The sequence below is a fragment of the Choloepus didactylus genome, chromosome 9, assembly GCF_015220235.1.
Source record: "Choloepus didactylus isolate mChoDid1 chromosome 9, mChoDid1.pri, whole genome shotgun sequence".
Classification (NCBI taxonomy): domain Eukaryota; kingdom Metazoa; phylum Chordata; class Mammalia; order Pilosa; family Megalonychidae; genus Choloepus; species Choloepus didactylus.
In genome coordinates, this window is record NC_051315.1 from 108,772,159 (window position 1) to 108,794,917 (window position 22,759).

At 38.1% G+C, this 22,759-nt stretch overlaps 1 protein-coding gene and 1 non-coding gene across 2 annotated transcripts in view; one reads left to right on the plus strand and one right to left on the minus strand.

The window, feature by feature from the left end:
• PECR (peroxisomal trans-2-enoyl-CoA reductase) overlaps positions 1 to 22,407 on the minus strand; it is a 43,054-nt gene extending 20,647 nt beyond the window's left edge. Inside the window, exons 1-6 of the mRNA XM_037848669.1 lie at positions 22,377 to 22,407; positions 21,494 to 21,627; positions 16,927 to 17,092; positions 11,617 to 11,698; positions 9,931 to 10,027; positions 7,524 to 7,634 (exon numbers count right to left, since the gene is read on the minus strand). Of these exons, the coding sequence (XP_037704597.1) occupies positions 7,524 to 7,634; positions 9,931 to 10,027; positions 11,617 to 11,698; positions 16,927 to 17,092; positions 21,494 to 21,627; positions 22,377 to 22,407 (621 nt within the window). The remainder of the gene's footprint in view (positions 1 to 7,523; positions 7,635 to 9,930; positions 10,028 to 11,616; positions 11,699 to 16,926; positions 17,093 to 21,493; positions 21,628 to 22,376) is intronic.
• LOC119545040 lies at positions 21,731 to 21,869 on the plus strand. Its single transcript, XR_005219020.1, has one exon. It is a non-coding gene; the product is annotated as a small nucleolar RNA SNORA76 (small nucleolar RNA).
• Positions 22,408 to 22,759: the final 352 nt, after the last annotated feature.

The window sequence follows — 22,759 nt, forward strand, 5'->3', positions numbered from 1 at the left end:
GAAAATCTCCCCGGCAACATGGGACGCGACTGCTGGGGATGAGCCTGGACCCGGCATCATGGGATTGAGAACATCTTCTTGACCAAAAGGGGGAAGCAAAATGAAACAAAATAAAGTTTCAGTGGCTGAGAGATTTCAAATGGAGTCGAGAGGTCACTCTGGAAAGCATTCCTATGTGCTATATAGATATCCCTGTTTAGTTTTTAGTGTATTGGAATAGCTAGAAGGAAATACCTGAAATTCTCAAACTGCAACCCAGTAGCCTTGATTCTTGGAGGTGACTACAACTATATAGCTTACATGGTGTGACCGTGTGATTGTGAAAACCCGGTGGCGCTAACTCCCTTTATCCAGTGTATGGACAGATGACTAGAGAAATGGGGACAAAAACTAAATGAAAAATAGGGTGGGATGGGGGGATGGAATGTTTTAGGTGTTCTTTTTTACTTTTATTTTTATTTCTTTTGGAATAAGGAAAATGTTCAAAAATTGATTCCAGTGATGAATGCACAACTATATGATGGTATGGTGAATAACTGATGGTACACTGTGGATGACTGTAGGTATGTGAATATACCTCAATAAACCTATGTTAAAAAAAAAAAAAAAAAAGATGGGAAAAACTTCTGGAGCCTCAGCATGAATCAAGGCATCACACAAAACTACTACTAGTACCTATTACAGTAATAGTCATTATATCCTACACCGGCAAATACTCACAAGGGGAAAAAGACAGTTTCACTTTAGTTATGTCCTTGATGAAGAAGCAAAATTATTAATTGTATTATATCTTAACCTTTGATTACACAGCTTTTATATAATGGTTGTCTCAAGAGGGGAAAAATGTACCATTTTGTTGAGAACGGAACTGGCCACATTTTCATAAAATAACATTTTTATTTTAAAGAATAATGAGCTATGGTTATTCACACTTGGGTATTTGGTAGACATTTTTTGAAAATTGAAAGTAATACTGTCACTACAGAGGAAAACAATTCACAGTATTTGTTGCCAGTGATCAAATGTGAGCTTTCAAGCAAAAATTAGAATTTTGGAAAACTTGCATCAATCATGATGAGCTCAACAGCTTCTTAATACTTAAAGACTTTTCTGAAGAAACTGGTAGTGATAATAACGAATATGATTTTTTTTATACTATGTAATAAAATGTGTCAACATTTGGAAGAGTTGCATAATTCAGTGAACAATACCTGCCAAAAGACTAAGGCTTGATGTTACGAAATCATATATGAGTGAAAGATCCATTCAAATTATGAGAAAAACCAATGAGTTTCAATGTAAGAATGCGAAAAGTTCACTGATACAGTTGCAGGCTCCACACTGCAACTAATCTTTAAATAAATACCACTTGTCAAATATTAAAGAATATTCACAACTATCGGAAAAGATTATTAAAGTGATCTTCCCTTTTCCAATTGCATATGTGTGTGAGGCAAGATTTTCTTCTTATACTTTAACCAAAATAACATACTGCAACAGAATTAATGTAGAAGCAGATATGAGAATCCAGCTGATTCTATTAAGCCAGATTTTAAAGAGATTTGCAAAAACATAAAGCAATGCCATTCTTCTCACTAAATCGATTTTTGTTTTGTTTTTATTTTGAAAAAATGTGGCTATTTTCATTTAAAATGCTATTTATATTAATGCATACCTTTATTACTATCATTCATAAAGGAGTTAATAAAATTTTTTAAAATTTCTGTTTTAATTTCTAATACAATAATACCAACAAAATAATTTACAAAAAAGAGCATTTTGCTTAAAATGAAAATTAATCATATTGATTAAAACCCTTGATTAAAATCCTTTAAAAATTCTATTTAGCATTCAACAGAAATATAAACTTAATCTAAATGTCCAACAATAGGACCTGATTAAATATATTATGGTATATCCATAGCAATTTTTGGAAAATAACAAGTAGGATCCCACTTCTGTAAAAAAAAAAAAAAAAAAAAAAAAGTAAATGAACACTAATTTTTGTATTCACATAGTAAACTTCCGAAAAGACATACTTCAAACTGATAACGAAAGCTAGTTCTAGGAATCAGAAATATATTTTCTTCTAATAATTTTATGGGTTTGTTTTTATATTTAACACTTTAATATATCTGAAAATTATTTTTTTTATGTGATATGAGATAGGGAGTCTAATTTGATTATTTCTAAGCAAACAGCCAATTGCCTCAAGACTTTTGCTGAATGGCTCTTCCTTTCCCCATAAATTTTAAATACTGCTTTTATCCAATACTAAACTCTCACATATACATCGTTCTGATTCAAGAATTTATTCTGTTCAACTAATTTTAATCAATTCTAGTGCAAGTGCCAGACTTTTAAAATCATAATAGCTTCATGGTATTTTTAGTATCTGAAAGAACAAATTCCTTCTCATTTTTCTTTTGCAAAATGTTTTCAGCTATTCTTGCATAAATAATTTTCTAAATGAACTTTAGAATCAGTGTGCTAAATTTCTTAATTTAGGGAAATTTGACTTTTTTAATAAAATTGATTCTCCTCATTGAGGAACATGACATGTCTTTGTATTTATTCTGGTCTTTTTCTGTTTTTTAGTTTAAAAAAAAATTTTTTCATTTACAATTAAGTCTAACTCTAAAATACTCTGGGTATTTTAGTTTTTATTATTACTGTGGAAAATATATCTTTCTTTTTTTCATTACATTTTAAGACTGATATGGATTTTAAGAAAACAGTTGATTTTTACATACTTATATCTGGCCAGCTTACTGAAATCTTGTATGAAACTTTATATGATCATAAACATCTAACACACTACAAATGCCATGAGGTAACCTACAAATGCCATGTGATAAAATAATATAGCTGAAAAGTACAATGAAGCAAAAAATAAGCTGTTTTTATTTCACACTGCATTTGCTTCTGAGGAAACACTGCCGTCAGTTTTCAAACCACAACCAGGGATTTAACAGGGTATGCCCCAATCAAGATGGTAGAGTGAGATGCTTCAGGGCTCTGTTCCCCACAGAAGCTTTGAACAACCAGGAAGAACTGGCAAAAACATCTTTCTCAAAGCTCCAGAAACCAGTTGAAGGACCGTAGTAGCAGGGCAAGCTCCAAAATTGAGAAAAAGGCTACTCAAAAACAGCAGGATCTCACAGCACTCTGGCTGGCCCCTCTTCCCCAACTCTCACTGGCTTCCTGTAGAGCCAGCCCACACTGCTGGTGCAGATCCCTGGCCTTGGTTCTGAAGGGAGCATGTACATCTGACACAATCTGTCTGGTGGTGGCCTGAGGGACTCACCATCCCAGAACTTGCCCTGCATGTAGAATTCAGTTCAGAGAGCAGTTCTACAGAATACTGTGGGAGAGCAGTAAAGTGGCTGCCTGGGACAAGGGATTGCTGGCTGGATGCCAGTGAAGTGCCCAGGAGTGTGAGGAAACTTTCCAAAGGAAGAAGGGACATTCATAACCATGTAAACGAGGGAATTAGCGAGTCACATATGCATACCCAAGACAAGCCATATGGCACAAAGGATGGGGGAAGCCCCTACACTTTGGCCTGGAACTATTCTCTGAACAAACTCATTGTATAGATAAGTTCTGAAGTACAGCTCCTGCACAGGTCAACCTGCAAAGTCTGGGAAAGGTATCTCCTTCTCCTCCTCCTTCCCCTCCTACTCCTTTTTATTTTTTTATTAGCTCTGGCATTCAAGGAAACCTCTGTCATAATACTAGCTGGATATAAGCTTAAGGAACAGACACCTCAGTGTTTAAATTCCAGAGATAACACATTAAAATATCAAAATATCCAGGCTTCAACAAAAGATTTCAAGATGGCCCAAGAAACAGGAAGTGATGGCACAAGAAACAGGAAGCAAAGGAGAAGATTAAAGCATCAGAAATCATCAATGAGGAGCACCAGACCTGGGACATACCAGACAAAGACTTCTAAAAAATCGTCCTAAATATGCTTAAAGAGCTAAAGAAAAACATGGACAAAAAAACTAAAGGAAATCAGGAAAACAACAGAGGAGCACAAAGAGAATATCAATATAGAGATGAAAACTATGAAAAGGTACCAAACAGAGCTGAAGACCACTAACAGAAATTTAAAATTCCCTAGAGCAGTTCAATAGCAGATTGGAGGTGGCAGAGTAAAGGATCCATGAACTTGAAGATAAGACAATTGAAATCATTCAATCTGCAGAGCAGAAAGAAGAATGAAGAAAAGTGAACAGAGCCTGAGGAATATGTGGTACAACATCAAGCACTGTACATGCATTGTAGGAGTCCCAGAAGGAAAAGAAAGAGAGAAGGGAGCAGAGAGAATATTCAAAGAAATAATGGCTGAAAACTTCTCAGACTTACTGAAAGACATGAATATACTCATCTGTTCTGGTTTGCTAAAGCTGCCATTATGCAAAATACCAGAAATGGATTGGCTTTTATAAAGGATTTATTAGGTTACAAATCTATAGTTTAAGGCCACAAAAGTGTCCAAACCAAGGCATCAACAAGAGGATACCTTCACCGAAGAAAAGCCAATGGCGTCTGGAACACCTCTGTCAACTGGGAAGGCATGTGGCTGGCGTCCACTGGTCCTTTGCTCCCGGGTTGTGTTTCAAAGTGGCTTTCTCCAAAATGTCTCTGGGCTTCTGTCTCTCTTAGCTTCTCTCTCCAGCTCCTGTGCGTCCTTGTTTGTAATCCTGGGGCATTTCTCTCTAAGCATCTAGGGGTCCTTTCTTAGCTTCTCCAGGGCAAACTCTGGGCTTCACCTCTTAGCTTAGCATCTCCAAACATCCTTCTGTCTGCAGCCAAGTGCCTGGGTCTGTGTTGGCCCCTGAGCTCTCTTAAGGACTCCAGTAAAGTAATCAAGACCCACCTTGACTGCGTGGGTTCACACCTCCATGGAAATGATTAAATCAAAAGGTCTCACCCTCAACTGGGTGGGTCATGTCTCCACGCAAACAACCTAATCTAAAGTCCCACCCACAATAGGTCTGTCCCCACAAGACTGCACTTTACTTCTGTCTGCAGCCAAGTGCCTGGGTCTGTGTTGGCCCCTGAGCTCTCTTAAGGACTCCAGTAAAGTAATCAAGACCCACCTTGACTGCGTGGGTTCACACCTCCATGGAAATGATTAAATCAAAAGGTCTCACCCTCAATTGGGTGGGTCATGTCTCCACGCAAAGAACCTAATCTAAAGTCCCACCCACAATAGGTCTGTCCCCACAAGACTGCACTAAAGAACATGGCCTTTTATGGAGTACATAACAGATTCAAACCAGACACTATCCAAAATATTCAACAAACTCCAAACAGGAAATAGACCCACATCGTGTAATATTACCATCCAACTGTCAAATGCCAAAGATAAAGAGAGAATTCTGAAAGCCAAAAGAGAGAAGCAATGTGTCACATACAAGGGAGCCTCAATAAGATTAAGTGCCAATTTCTTACCAGAAACCATGAGGCAAGAAGGCAATGGGATGACATATTTAAGGTGCTGAAAGCAAAAATATTTCCACCCAAGAATTTTATATCTAGTAAAACTGTCTTGCAAAAATGAAGGAGAGATTAAGACATAACCAGATAAACAAAAGCCAAGGAAGTTCGTCACCACTAGACAGGCCCTGTGCCAGTTTGGATGTATTATGTCCCACAAAACTCCACATTCTTTAACGCAATCTTATGGAGACAGATATGTTAGTGTTAATTAGATTGGAATCCTTTGATTGAGTGTTTCCATGGAGATGTGACTCAATCAACTGTGAGTGAAATGTTTGATTGGATAATTTCCATGGAGGTGGTACTCCACCCATTCAGGGTGGGTGTTAATTGGATCACTGGAGTCATATAAAGGAGTTCACAGAGGGAACTCAGAGCAACTGAAAGTGACATTTTGAAGAAGAGCTGCAGCTAAGAGAGGACAAAATGCCCCAAGAGCAACACTTTGGAGAATGCCATTTTGAAACAACCTGGGAGCAAACAGATGCCAGTCACATGCCTTCCCAGCTAACAGGTTTTCCAGAGGCCCACGGCCTTTCTTCAGTGAAGGTACCCCTTGTGATGCCTTACCTTGGACACTTTATGGCCTTAAGACTGTAACTTTGTAACCAAATAACCCCCCTTTATAAAGTCCAATCCATTTCTGGTATTTTGCAAAATGGCAGCATTAGCAAATCAGAACAGGCCCTAAGGAGAAGCTAAAGAGAATGCTGTAGGTTAAAAGGAAAGGAGAACAGACAATAGATGGAAGCCCCAGTAAGAAATAAAGATCTCCAGTGAGGGTAACAACATGCGTAAATATAAATGCTAGTGCTAACGAATTTTTTGTTTGTAACTCCACTTTTTACTTCCTACAGAATCTAAAGGGCAAATGCATAAAGTGTAACAATAAATCAATGGTTTTAGACTCATAATGTATAAACGTGATTTGCAACATGAACTATATAAAGGTGGGGGGATAATGGGGTATAGGAACATAGTTTATGGATACTATTGAAGTTAATTTGATATCAAAGCAAATGAGACTGTTACAGATTTAGGATGTTAAATTTAAGTCCCATGGAAACTACAAAGACAATATCAGCAAATATGCAAGCTTATAGAAATCAGAATACAGATTGCCAGAGTTGAGGGGCAGGGAGAATGGGGAGTTAATGCATAATGGGTGTAGGGCTTCTGTTTGGGGAGATGGGAAAGTTTTAGTAATGGAAGGTGGTGCAGCATACTGCAATATTGTAAATGTGATTAATCCCAGTGAATGTTATGCTTGGGAGTGGTTGAGATGGGAAAGTTTATGTTGTATATATGTCCCCACAATTTAGAAAAAAAAAAAAAGAGCAACTAAAGAGACAATGACAATTAAATGCAATACATGATACTGGATGTGATCTAACAAGGGAGTAGAAAAGCCTCAAAGTGATGTTACTGGAACATATTAAAAAATTGGAATATAGACTGTAAAGCTTTACATCAATGTTAAATTTCTTGAACTTGATAACTGCACTTAAAGTGGTTACATGAGTGAATAGCCTTGTTCTTAGGAAATGTACATGGCAGTATTAAGTGTTCAAGGAGCATGATGTATACAACCTACACTTAAGTGTTCAGAAAATGGGTTTATAAATAGATAGACACACAGACAGGCAGGTAGACAGGCAGGTAGAAAGACAGATAAACGGATAGGATGATAGAATAGTATGGCAAATGCGGAAAAGTGTTAAAATTGGTGGGTCTGGGTATCAGGGGGAAGGGTTAATATGGGGTTTGTATTATTTTTGTAACTGTCCTGTAAGTTTGAAAGCATTTCAAAATAAAAAGTTACAAAACAACACCAATGCATTACCAGGATATTCCTGAAAAGCCAGAATGCACTTGGGAAATAGTTTGGAGGCACTGGGAAAAATAATCTCTATCAGACAATCAGATGACACACAAAGGGACATCAAACATTGCAAATTTCCAAAGTACAAAACAAAGTAATTCTAAGCCATACTAGAAATATACAATACCTCCTCAGGAACTCCAAGTCTTTTAGCTGGTATTTTGTGAAACAGCCTGGGAAACAGATCACTTGCCAACTCACCATAGTTGTCAAAAGCAGACTGGGAATAAATTGATCCCTATGTTTGAAAAGAAAACAGAATCAAAATAAAGCAGATAAAATAAAAACTTTAATTGTAAAAATACCAAAACAACCTATCAACCAACACCAAAATTTATGTGACTTAAATTTAATATAAAAATTAACATTTCTAATACTAATTTTTCTCAGTATTGTCAAAGAAGTATAGTCCACCTCTATTCAAAAAATGATTACCTGAATGCTCAGTTTATGACCTTTCCCTTGATAACTGGCCAAGCCCTGGATTTTTTTTTTTTTTTTTAAAGACTTGGTTTCTGAAGTGCATAATTATGAGTAGATCAGAGAGGCACTTACTGGGAACAACAGGACAGGGGCAACTGTCTATTTCATCTTCTACTAGGCATCTCTGCTTTAGAATGGGAGACTGGGAAATAGCTATGTGAGACTTAGAAAATACAATATTTTCTTGGTTTTCACCTACAGTGAAATCACAAATAAAACATCTGAATTCAATATAAATAAAATTTCAATTGCTTAAGAATTATTTACCTTTCACTAGCTCTCAAGGGCTTATAATTAAGCCAGGAAAATTACTCAAAAATGTGTAACACAGGCTATTTTGTGTGTTATTGGCTCACAATTACAACAAGGTTATGGGGAAGGGGGAAGAAGAAAGTAAGATGAGGAACATTTGGCAGTATTAATTACTCCAAATGATAATGGGGAGATAGGATGGCTTCCAATCAAGCAAATGTAACCTTTTATTTAAAAAGGATGAAATCTTCTATAAGTATGCTAAGGTTTAGACATTAAACCTAAAAAAATCTCTGGAGGACAAAGATGAATCAGTATTGTGCCTAAGATGCTTTCATACCATTAAAGGCTTTCAATAAATGCACTTTTGGAGGCTAGTACTCCCAGGTATCAACATTATGAATGGAACTATTTTTAATTTATACTATAAATTATTTGAGTGTAATGTGGGTAAAGTAATGTCATCTGTGGGAAATGAAGGGATAAGTCTCTGAAGCTTCCAGGAGCCTGTTAGAGAAGAGACTTCCCTACTAACTTCAACAAGTCAGTTCATATTTAGTTCCTATTAAGCAGCATGGATAAATAATACAGAGAGATAGTATTTAGATAGATCTATAGATAATATTCATAGATGTTGTAGAGTTTCAGATGGAAAGATGATTACTATCTTAACAATGACCAGGAAACATCACAGAGGAAGTGGAATTTGAGCTGAATTTTGCAGGATGAGTGAGATACTTAATGTCTCTTTTGTAGTATATGGCCAGTATGTCATATCCATGGGAGCTTAAGTGATAGCTCATGTGGTGACGTGGAGCTATGTATCCCAGACAAACGTGTGGGTATGGATGCTTTGCAAGTAGGACCTTCTGATGAGGTTACTTCAGTTAAGGTGTGGCCCAACTCAATCAGGATGGGTCTGGATCCTACTTTACCTTTACAAGCAGAATGAAATTCAGATAGATAGAAAGCCACAGAGGAAGCAGCCAGAAGCTGAAAATCAGTGGAACCCAGAAGTGAAGGGAGAGGCAGGGAGAGGCCAGGAGAGGCCGCCATGTGCCTTGCCATGTGACAGAGGATCCCAGGGCCAGGCCCCAGAATGCCAGTCTTCGGGAAGAAAGCATCACCTTGATGACGCCTTGATTTGCACTTCTCCTAGCCTCAAAACTGTGAGCCACTGTTTAAGCCAATCCATTGTATGGTATTTGCTTTAGCAATGAGGAAAACTAAAACACCTTACTTGATGAAAATGATACTTTTTGAAGTTGACTATATTGTGATTTTTTTCAATCAATTACATTATATTTCAGGGAAATTTTCTTTTGATTTCAAGTTGCTCTTTGACTTTAACTTCCTGACTTTCTCTCTTTCCTAGTAAAGGATTAATGATATACAAAGAAATACCAAAATAATTTGGGAAAGTTCACTCTTTAAAGCCATGGTTCTCAACCTTCACTTACTTGCCTTTGCATTTCCCAGGACATTTTCAAAAATACAAATGCCTCAATCCCATAGTTTGGAGTAAAGCTCATATATCACTATTTTTAAAATGTTTCACAGATAGTTCAAATAAATTCTAATATACAGGCAGGACTGAGAATTAATTTAACCGTCTTACAATCTGGTTGCAAGTCAAAGAATACTTTTGTAATGCACCATTGGACTTTCTGATTTTATGTATTTTGTAAAGTCAGTCTTTCATAATGCACATGCTCATAACAAATACCTCTATCTAGAACACAAATGGAATCAGAAGAGCACAATTTTTCTACAGCTTTCAGATAGAGTGGTTTACCTACAGGCGCAACACAATTGATCCTTACTCCACTGCTGGCCCACTCCAAAGCTAAGGTTTTGGTGAGGTTGTAAACACCTTCTCTTGCAGCTCCACTATGCCTTTTAAAGATAAAATATAAACATTACAATCAGCTTGCTTTGAATATTCTCTCATTACCTAAAATGACATGAGTGTCAATGACTTGGCAAAGCCCCACAAGCACATTATTGTTATGAGTCTCTTTCTTGTTGAGTCTCTGCCTAAACAATGGGGAAAAAGAACTGGGTCCTTCAATATTAAAGCTAAATCCCAGCTATCTGATGGTCAAATAAATCTCACATTGCTTAGGCCCACATGAGGTACTCCAAATCACCATGTGCACAACATAAATATTTTTAAGAACTTTTTATTATGGAGGACAATAAACAAATTGGTAATTTTGAAAGTTACAAGTGTGTGGCTATTTTGAAATCAATTTTAGGTAATAGGAGATATGAAATTCAGATAGCAAGCTAAAAATATTATCAACAGAATTTCTAGACACAACAAAATTTAAATAAATTTTAATATATTTCCAGATAGAGGTTCAAAATATTTTGGTCTGCATCTATAAAGGGCCACTTGCAGAAGAGGCAGCAATACTATGGCCTAGAAAATTCTGATTTCAAGGCCCTCAGAACCATGTATAAGCTAATCCAAAGTGGAAGAATTAACTTACAAAATTAATTCAGAAAATACTTCCATCCAAGCATATTTGAAATCAGTGGGGAGAAGACAGATTACTTACTTAGCAACTTTAGTTGGATTGCCTTAATATAAGACTGCTAGTGATGAATTCTTTCAGATTTTGTACATTTGAAAAATTATTTCACCTTTGTTCTTGAAAGATATGATTTCAATGGAGGAAAAAATGCCAGGTTTTTGGTTGTTTTTTGTTGTTGTTGTTATTTTTCCTGTCAATACTTTAAAGATGTTGCTCCATTGTTCTTCTAATTTTCATTGTTTCTGATGAGAAATCTGCTTCAGTACAGAAAATGTCCTTTTCTTTTGGCAGCTTTTAAGACCTAGATTTTTACTTAAGTCAGTATGACTTTTATTTCTATCCCATATTAGCTCAGAGAGTCCTGAACAATACAGGAAGTGAGCACGGTAATGGAATTCGATAATAGGGTGGTTATTAGAAGTATAAAATCTAAGAAAGTTTTGGAAAATTTTCTGGGTTATGGATTAGGAGGAACAATTTAGCAGTCCTGTCTGAAACTGAATAGGTATATTCATGCTAATCAAATCTAAATTAACACACACACACACCTTAACAAAGAAGCTGTCCCCAGACACTGATGGCCAGTGTAGATTAGCAACATCTGGATTAGAGCTGCCAGATAAAACACAGGACCTCCAGTTAAAACTGAGTTTCAGATAAACAATGAATAATTTTTGGGATAAATATGCCCCATGCAATATTTGGGACAATCTTATACTATACAATTATTTATTCTCTTTTCTTGGTATATCTGGCAACCCTGATCTGAATGAAAATATTTTAGAAATACAATTTTGAAGTTCAAATAAAAGAAAATGCTAAGTATTGAGATTACAACTCACTGAAGGGATTGGTGGTCTTGATTTAAGGAGTTTTCCCTATCTCACTTTCCCCCACTCAGAGGGCAAAAGCCAAAGACAGAGTAAGAAAGATAAAAATTCTTACGCAGCTGTCGGAAATCCATTTTTAGAAAGCACAGTGATATTGACAATAGATCCTCCGTGCTCTTTCATCCAGGAGTTGTAAGCTGTAGGATACAGACAAGCAACAATCATATTAAATAACAGACTGACACTTCTCTGATCCCCTGTTCTCACACACTACCATTTAATATTTTTAAAGATCTAGTTTACACTTCTTTTTCATAAAAAGATGCATTGAGGTGTAATTCACAATCATAAAATTCAACTATTTTAAATGTATAATTTAATTATTTTTACTAAATACAGAGTTGTGCAACCATCACCACAATCCAGTTTAGAACATTTCCATCACCCCCAAAAGTTCCCTCATGCCCACTTGTAGCCCACACCCAGCTCCAGGCACACACTCATCTACTTTCTGTTTCTACAAATTTGCCTTTTCTGGACATTTCATATAAATGGAATCATATCAAATATGTGATCTTTTATGCCTGGCTTCTTTCACTTAGCGTGATGTTCTCAAGTTTCTTTTTATTGCCGAATAGTATTCCATTGTATAGATATGCTATACTTTGTTTATCCCTTCACCAGCTGATAAACATTTGGATAGATTCCACTTTTTGGCTATTACGAATAATGCTACACACAAGTCTATATTTGGATATGTTTTCATTTCTTATGGGTAGGTGCCTAGGAATGGAAACACTGAGTCATATGGTAAGTCTATGTTTAACTTTTTAAGAAACTGCCAGTTTTCCAAAGTGGCTGCACAGTTTTACGTTCCCACCAGCAAAGTATGAGAGTCCGGTTTCTCCACACCACTATTGTCTGACTTTTTGATTACAGGTACTCTAATGGTGTAGAGCGAATTGCTACACAGGACGTTGAGGGAACACAGGCTCAGGTACAACAGAAACTTTGAGAAAATGACCGCCTTATTACTTACACAGTATAAAGGGTCCAAAAGAGCAGGGTAAGAGAGCCCATCATGGCTGGTCCCCCAAGGGGGCCAAACTGCTCAGGTGGATGGCAGTTCCGCATGCCCCACCTCATGTTAAGAGACGAGACACAAATCTGTGCTGTCCAAGGCAGGTATTTATCTACCCCAGGGTGAGGTGTCCTGCCCCTGAGTTCCCTGCTCTGTGAAACATGACTAATCTGGGGCTGCTGGTTCCTAGTTTTGGATTTAAGGTCTGTTCAGACTTTTTCATTAAAACTAGCATCACACCCAGGTTGTGGAACGGAAACAAACTGAAGCATCCTAACACAATTAATACAATAGAAGAGGAGGTGGAGGGTAGGCAAGGGCTGGCAGATGCCCCAGCAAGCAGGTGTGAAGTGGTATCTCACTGTGGTTTTGATTTGCATTTTCCTAATGACTAATGATGTCGAGCATCTTTTCATGTGCTTATTGGCAACTTGTATATTTTCTTAGGAGAAATATCTATTCGAATCTTTTGCTTTTTTTTTAATTGGGTTGTTTTCTTATTATATTGATTAAGAGTTTTTTGTATATTCTGATACAAGGACTTTACCAGATAGATAGATTGGAAATAATTTCTCACAGTCTGTGAACTATCTTTTCATTTACTTACTGGTGTCTTCTAAAGCGCAAAAATTTTTAATTTTGTTTAAGTCAAGCTGATCAATTTTTTATTTTATGGATCATGCTTTTGGTGATGTAAATTTCATTTTGTACATGATATCTGGACGTCCCAGCACTATTTGCTGAAAAGACTATCTTTTCCCCATCAAATTATCTTGGTAACTTTGATGGAAATCTATTTACCAAAAATGTAAGGATTTACTTCTGGACTTTCAATTCTATTCCATTGATTTATACATCTATCCTTACATCAGTCCATACTGTTCAGATTACAGAAGATTTGAATTTGGGAAGTATAAGCTCCAACTTTCTCCTTTTGCAAAACTGTTTTGGTAATTCTGGGTCCTTTGCACTTCCATATATATTTTAGGATCAGTGTGGTAGATTGAAATATGTACCCCAAAAGAGACGTGTTCTTAAGATGTTAACTCCTTGTAAATAGAACCTACTGAAGATGTTTGTTTTAGTTTCCTTGTCTGCTCAAGCAAATGCCATGCACAGGGATGACTTAAACTATGGAAATTTAATGGCTCATGGTATTGAGGCCAGGAAAAAGTCCAAATCAAAGCATCATCAAGGAGATGCTTTCTCCCCAAAGACTGTGGCGTTCTGGGGCTGGCTGCCAGCAATCCTTGGTCACTGGGTCCTGTCACATGGCAATCAATGCACACGGTGGCCTCTCCTGGCCTCTCCATTCTCTTCCAGGTTCTGCTCAATTTCAGCTTCTTACTTCTCTTGGCTTTCTGCCTGTGTGTCTGAATTTCAATCTGCTTATAAAAGGCAGACCCATCTTGATTGAGATGGGCCGCACCTTAACTTAAGTAACCTCATCAAAAGATCCTAGTTACAGTGGGTAAGATCCTACCCACAGGAATGGATTAAGATTAAGAACATGTTTTTCTGGGGTACATGTAGCTCCAAACCTTCAAAATGTTATTTTTAGTTAAATTATGGCCCAACTGAATGAGGGGGTATTATTCCATACTACTGGAGACCTTACAAAGAGAAGAAACAGGAAGCCAGAGGTTAGAGAAGTCTGCACAGGAGCCAAAAGCAAGAAGTCAGGGGAAACTGGAAGAGCAGACCCAGGGAGAGAGAGATTGCTGTGTGATGGGAGGCAGAGATGCAAGCCAAGGACCCCAAGGACTGCGGCAAGCCAGCACCAGAACCCTAGCCTTAGAGGAGAAGGCATGGTCTTGACAAAACCTGATCTGGGACTTCTAGCCCCCAAAACTATGAGCCAATAAATCCTTGCTGTTAATTCAACCCACTGTGTGGTATGTGCTATATCAGCCTGGTAAACTAAGGCAATCATCATAACAATCTGCAAAAATTGATAGGGATTGCTCTGAATCTACAGATCAATTTGGGAAGAACTGCCATCTTAACAATATTAAGTTTTCCAATCCACAAATACGGAATGTCTTTCCATTTATTTAGATCTGCTTTATTTTCTCTTAGCAATGTTTTGTAGTTTTCAGCATCCAAGCCTTACACTTCTTTTGTTAACTTTATTCCTAAATATTTTTTCCTTTTGGATGCCCTGTTTTATATTTAGACACCAGTTCTATTCATACAAATCAAGAAAATGCTAGAGATGTACCTCAGGACACCCTTCAGTAGAAATGTGAGTGTTCAGAATTTAAAGATAAGAGAATAATTCAATACCCATTCCTATTAAAAACTTAAGCAAAAATAAGGATGCCTACTGTGGTGATTAGGTTCATCTGTCAAATTGGCCAGGTGACAGTGCCCAGCTGTCTGGTCAAACAAGCACCGGCCTATCTCTTGCTGTGAGGACATTTTGTGGACTTAAATTATCTGTACATTGATGGCATCTATGGTTAATTACATCTGCAGTCAGCCAAGGGGAGTGTCTACTGCAGTGAGAGATGTTAAATCTAATCAATGGAAGACCTTTAAAGAGGAGGTGATAGTTTCAGCAGACAGGAGACAGAACTTTTGACTCTGCTTTGGCCAGCCAGGCTCTCCTGGGGAATTCATCAAAGACCTTCATCAGAGTTGTCAGGTCATGGCCTGCCCTACGGAATTTGGACCAATGCATCCTCCCTTATGGAATTTGGACTCATGCATCCCCACAGTTGTGTGAGACACCTTTATAAAATCTCATACTATTTACAGGTATCTCCTGCTGTTTCTGTTTCCCTAGAGAACCCTGACTAATATACCTTCCCATTATTATGTAAATGATTTTCTCTAAGTTCTTGCCAATTCATAATACATCACAGAAAAAAAAGGTGGTAAAACCAGTAGAAACAAAGACATTAAATTTTTCAAATCCAAAACAGTTTTTTTCACATTGTTCTCACATTGCATAAGTTGGGATATCACAGTTGATGGCTTCTTACAATTATAATTACCAGGGTTATGTTTTTACATTCTTGACGATATTTGAAATTATGATGCATTTTACAATTGACGGTGTCTTTGACTCAAGGAAATACAATGGTTATTTTAGATGATATAACAGTATACCTAGAAAACCCATAGCTGAATCTAGACTCTACAGACTTCTAATTAAGGTTATTACTGATGAACCTGAGGGTGGTGAGAGACTGTTAACTTGAATGCCAGAAATAATCAAAACTTTGAGCTATGAAGCTTGGCATAGAAACTATTAGTTATCCCTCAATATTTATTCTTCCCTTCTTATAGAGAAATAGAATTTGTAGTTGGGCACATAGCTGCCCATTTGCAAGGAAGGTTATTTCCTAGCCTCCCTGCAGCTAGGTATAATCATTTAACTGAGTTCTAGCTAATGAGTATATATAAACATACTAGTGCTACTGCCATATGATGCTTGTAAAAGGAATGAGTGAGCTCTTTTCTCCCATTCTTGCTTTCTGGAATGCAGATATAATGGCAGGAGTGGGAGCGGTCATCTTGGGCCATGAGATGGAATCTACATGTCAAGAATAGTAGGGCAATAAGAATCCTCAGTCCCTAATGTTTATGAAACTGCCATACTATCCATAGAGTATCTACCTGAAATTTTTATGTTAGGGAGAAATAAATTTCTATCTTACTTAAGTTCCTGTTTTTCTGGGTCTCTCCACTGTAGCACTCACTTCTGTATGACAACTAATTCATAGCTTTATACTGCTACTTAGATAAAGATGAAGTCTGGGAATATTTGCAAAACCTTTGACTTAGTAATACTAAGAATATAATGTCTAATCCATATTGGAGTGAACATACTTTCAATCAGAGTTATACTTGTTCTACAACTTATCATCAAAAACAAGCCTTACATAGCTTGTATAGGAACACTTGAGTTATTTAACTTCGGGAGTTTAACATTACCACCTATGAAATTTAACCTTTACTCCAAAGACTATACATGAAAGTTAGTTAGTTGTAGAAAGCATGGATACTCTGTGTCTGGTATTCTCCCTGAAGACATGACTGAATCAATAAGGTAGTCTTTAGAACAGATTAACAAGATTCATTTGAAAAAAAAAAAAAGGGTAACTGCAAGAGTCTTCTCTAATTTTATGAGACAACTTTGTGGCTAAATCTTTGTATAGATGTTTAATTTCCTCATGAAAAATTCCTAGAAATAAAAATGATATGATCAAAGAATTCCACATTTTATGAATACTGCCAAATTACCATCCAGAAATGAGCCAATTTATACTCCTATATGGTGTGTAAGAAAATCAGGGCAGTAAATGTTGATGACACATGGTTACTGATCATACTTGCCTGCTTTGCACATGTAGAAGGTACCCGTCAAGTTGGTTTCAACGACAGCATGCCATCCTTTTGAAGTGATGTGCTCAGCCAGAGACAGGAACTGCCCTCCTCCATTGTTTACCAAGAAATTGATCTTACCATGAAGTTCTAAGGTAGTTTTGATCAGATTATTCACCTAAAGGAAAACATTAAAAGTAAACTGGTTGAGGAGCAAGATGGTGGCATAGAGAGTAGAGTTTAGTTAGCCCCCTGGAGCAACTAATAAACAACCAGGAACAACTAGTAAATGATCTGGAATAACTGCTGGGGGACAACCATGACTGTCCACACATCGTGCGCTAGCCTGGATTGGGGTGGAGTGGCCAAGATCACAGCATAAAATCTGTAAGTAGAAACTGCAGAACTGTGCTGGGGGCAGCCCCCCTCCCCATGGCAGGCTGAGCTGCAAAATCTCGGTATGGGAGAGACCAGCAGTCCCAGAGTGAGCGAATATAGCTCAGCCCAGCTCCAACTGGAGTTTTAAATAACAAATGTGGACTGCTGAATACAAGCTACAAAAATAACAAGCAGACAGAGGCTTTTAGTGACGATTGACCTTAAAGAGCCAGAAAACTCCTGTTCTTGGGAAAGGGAGCCCAGAAGACTAAGTACTATCTCTGGCTGATGGGCAAAACTTGCGGACCGTGGGCTGGCTCTGAAAGGTGGCTTTCTTTCCCTATTTCTCTCTATCAACCTGAGTGGCTCAGTGGAGAGAGCCTCAGCCATTTTCAGTTCACAGGGCTCTGACCCAGGCAGGGCTGGAGATAACAGAGTCAGAGAAACAAAGAACAATTCAAATGCAGAAGATAATTCCCTAGGGGGTATATCTTCCCTACAAGGAAGGAGGTGGGACCCCAGCTCTACCACCGCCTTCCATTCAGAACTCAGACCCCAGAGCTTGGGGGAAAACAGCCAAAACAGAAACTAAAGGGGCCACACCTCCTTACACCAGTCAGGAGTGACAGGCTGACAGGTGCCACCTGCTGGTCACGTTAGGAAAAGCACAGCAGCTAGAGACCTCACAGGAAAGTATGTCAATCTCTAAGACACACTCAAAGGGAGAAGTGAATTTAACCCCATTCTGTGATCTGAATCTTTCTGGTCTGGGAAAATCTGATTGTGGTAACCAGGGAAGCCAGATGCCTAGACAACAGAGGACTACAAACCACACTGGGAAGGGCAAAGATATGGCCCAGTCAAAGGAACAAACTTCTACCTAAATCAAGAAAGCTGAGATATTGTTTCACTTTAATGAAACAATCAATTAAAGATTTTCAAAGAAATATGCTAAATCAAATCCAAAACCAAATCAACGAGTTCAGGGAAGATATGGCAAAAGAAAATACTGGGCGAACATAAGGTAGAAATCAAAAGTTTGAAAAAACAACTGCAGAATCTACGGAAATGAAAGGCACAACACAAGAGATGAAAACACAATGGAGACATACAACAGCAGATCTCAAGAGGCAGAAGAAAACACTCAGGAACTCAAGAACAAGACACCTGAAATCCTACACACAAAAGAACAGATAGGGAAAAGAATGGAAAAATATGAGCAATGTATCAGGGAACTGAATGACAACATGAAATGCTTGAATATACATGTCTTGAGTGTCCCAGAAGGAGAAGAGAAGAGAAAAGGGGCAGAAGCAATAATAGAGGAAATAATCAATGAAAATTTTGCATCTCTTATGAAAGACATAAAACTATAGATACAAGAAGCACAGCGTACCCCAAACAGAATAGATCTGAATAAACCTATGCCAAGACACTTAATAATCAGATTATCAAACGTAAAAGATAAAGAGAGAATCCTGAAAGCAAGAGAAAAGCAATCCACATAAAAAGGGAGCTTGATAAGACTATGTGCGGATTTTTCAGTAGAAACCATGAGGCAAGAAGGAAGTGGTGTGATATATTTAAGATACTAAAAGAGAAAAACCGCCAACCAAGAATCCTATATCCGGCAAAACTGCCCTTCAAATATGAGGAAGAGTTTAAAATATTCTTTGACAGACAGTGAGAGAGTTTGTGAACAAGATATCTGCCCTACAGGAAATACTAAAGGGAGCACTACAGACAGAAAGGAAAAGACAGGAGTAAGAGGTTTGGAACACAATTTTGGGTGATGGTAGCACAGCAATGTAAGTACACTGAACAAAGATGACTGTGAGTATGCTTGAAAGAGGAAGGTTAGGAGCATGTGGGACACCAGAAGGAAAGAGGAAAAATAAAGACTGGGACTGCATAACTCAGTGAAACCTAGAGTGCTCAGCAATTGTGATACAATGTACAAATATGTTTTTACATGAGGTAGAACAACTGAATGTCAACCTTGCAAGATGTTAAAAATGAGGGTACTGGGGAAAAAATACATTCAATGCAAACAAGAGACTATAGTTAACAGAAACATTGTATTATGCTTTCTTTAACGTAACAAAGACAATATACCAAAGTCAAATGTCTATAAGAGGGGGACATAAGGGAAGGGTATGGGATTCTTGGCATTGGTACTGTTTTCTGACTCTTTTATTCTACTTTAGTTTAATTCTGTATTTCCTTTTGTTGCTTTTTAGCAATCGTTTCTTTTCTTTTCTTTTCTTTTCTCTTTTATCACTCTACCTTCTTTGACTCTTCCTCCTTTGTGGGGAACTGAGTCTTCCATGTTGCCTGAGGCATATCTGGGGTGGTGGCTCAGAATGCTGAGCCACAGACCTGCATAGATGCCATGCAGGCCCGCCCTGTAAAGATGTGTCTTGTGACTACCATTGTCTTAAACCTAGATTGTATGCACCTGATGTAAATACAACTGATGTAAACATAGATATCTGGTGGGCTCTCCCCCACCTGAGCACCTTTAGCATATACACCTGATCTTCTGAAATAAATAGCTGGAGCAAGGCTGCATTGTTGTCCACTTAGCACGAGATGCAGTGGGCCCCCTGCTCCCTTAACTCTTAACTTTGTGTCCGTGTCTCATTCCTGCGCAGCCCTGTCAGCAATACTCCTTCTTTGTGGAAGAAATGGAGATGTCCTTATATAGATAGTGGTGACAGTGGTGAATACATAAATACATGACTATACAGGGAACCACTGATTGTTTACCTAGGACGGAAAGTATGATGTGTGAACAAAACCGTATTAAAAAAAAAAAAACGGGTTGATAAAGAAAACTTGAGGGCACTATATTGAGTGAAATAAGTCAGACACATAAGGACAAATATTGTATGGCCTCACTGATATGAACTGATTAGAATATGTAAACTCATAGACATGAAATATAAGTTACCAGGATATAGAATGAGGGTAAAGAATGGGGAGCAGTTGTTTATTATGAGCAGAATGTTCAACGAGGGTGAACTTAAGTGTTTGGAAGTGGATAGAGGTGATGGTAGAATGTTACTGTGAGAATAACTAACAGTGCTGAATGGTGTGTGAATGCGGTGGACACGGGAAGCTTAGAGTCATGTATGTCACCAGAAGGAAAGTTGGAGGTTAAAATATCTGAATGTATAAAGCAGTGAATCCTGTGGTGGATAATGTCCGTGATTAACTGTACAAATACTGGAAATCTCTTTCATGAACTAGAACAAATGTATGACACTATAACTAGAAGTTAGTAATAGAGGGGTATAGAGGGAAAAATATACCTATTGCAAACTATGTACCACAGTTAGTAGCATTTTAACATTCTTTCATCTACAGTAACAAATGTACTATACGCATACTATGAGTCAATAATGGAGATGGGGAGTGGTTAGGGTTAACGGAGGATTTGAGTTTTCTTTTTTTGTCTTTATTTCTTTTCTAACGTAATGAAAATGTCCTAAAAATTAAAAAAAAATCGTGGTGATGGATGCACAGCTGTATGATGGTACCATGGGAAATTGATTGTGCACTTTGGATCTTTGGATGAGTGTATGGTATGTCAACAATCTCAATAAAATTAAATTAAAAAAAAAAAGAAAACTAGTTAACAACTTAACTTGCTACTTGGACAGCTTACTTGTTCTAGGGCAGATAGCAATTTCATACAATGAAGCAGAAACTGTATACCACAACCAATGAGCAGGAAGTCAGCAGTGAATAAACCTGAAAAATCCTATACCAATGAATACTTTACCGGTTTCTAATACCCACATTCATAAAGCTAAATCTGTAATTTTAACAAGATAGATCCAAGGGCCTGGATCTACCCCTAAGTGGGGCAGGCCTCAGTTGTATTAATTTTTAAACTCCCAGCTCAACATAAAATATAATGATGCTGTAGCTAAGCAATACCTTAAAGAAGGTTTTAAAAGGCACAAAAGGTGGTCTTTAGCTGAAACCACATCCTTGCTTCTCTTCCCTGTCCTGCTTCTCTTCCTTCCCTTCTCTTGAAGCCATTCACTCAATAAATCCTTTGTGTAGGAATTTTCTTCTTCTAGTGACCCTCATCTAAGACAGCTGCAAAGGAGAACCTGAGGCACAGTCCTTTTAGGAACCATTACTGTAAATTAAATGGAATGAATACATGATGTGGATATATTAGCGTTACCTCCTCTTCTTTACGGATGTTGCACTGTATCGGAGTAACTTGAACCTCACTGCCGGAAGGCAGACTGGCCCTCAACTCGTCTGCAGCAGATTTTAATCTATTAAATTTACGGGATGCGATGACTACATTACACCCTGAGGGGAAAACAGAAGACAAATAAATATGCTTTTATTAGTTGTTCACACTCCAACAATATTTAGAAAATATTTCACGTGTTCCTATGAAGACAATCAAGCTGAGCTGCCTCTGAGCCCCTGCCGCGCCTGCGCATGGCGCCCAGGGTTAAACTGCAGCACCAGATCGATTTGTGCAGAACTGGAGTGGTGCACCCCTACTTGAGGATTTTGCAAGCAATCCCCATCTGTGAGCAAAAAGGTGGCCCAGAAAGGAAAAAAAAGAAAAGAAAAAAGAAAGAAAAGATTAGGAATTCTACTTCTGGACAAGATGGAGATGCAGGAACTGGGCTTACCCTCCAGCTTCAAACAACTACAAATCGGATAAATATATGAAACAATGGTTTTCTGGCATTGGACATCAGGTAGCACAGGACAGTGATCTCTGTGCGAATGGAACAAACAACCTGAGCCCTAGATTACCCCCTGTGGCAACCCGTGGCCTGAGCAAAACAGGCCTGCAGATCTTTGGTGCACAGCAGTCTGCATGACCTAGGCAGCTGAATGTTTAATCTATTGTCTTTCTAAGCCAGTAAAGAGAAAAAGGGTAAATTGACCTTAAAATGTAACTTTATGCAAGCAGGCAGGAAGTGAGAGGCTCTTAGTCTCACAAAAAGAGCAAAATACAATTGTTCAAGTGTTAGTCTAGTCCTTGCTGCACCACCCCCCAGGTCAGAATGACCTATTTCCTGCATCTATGCTCCCCCCACCCTTAGGAAGACCTTTCTGCCCTTCTTGCATCGCTCGGTCATCTTCCCTGCGAATGTGATGCCTGCCTGGCCTGAGAGAGCCGTCATGATCTCTCCACAACTTCTCACCCTGTAAGTAAGCCCTAAACAAAAGTTCATGTGTCAGAAAATGCTTGTTGTCTTCTTTGGCCTTTGAACTGGCATGGCCCTCTTGGGCTGCAACACCCCCAGATTCCCGCCTGGAGGAACTTTCCAAGATGCAGCACAAAGAGAAGGAACCCTGGCACAGACCAGCAGCCTCCCTAGGTGGAAGACAGGTCACTGCAGCTAGATGATACAGGGACTACATCGAGAGAGAAGGGTACACAGAGGGTCTCCCTGGAACCTTCGGCTGAGCACTGATA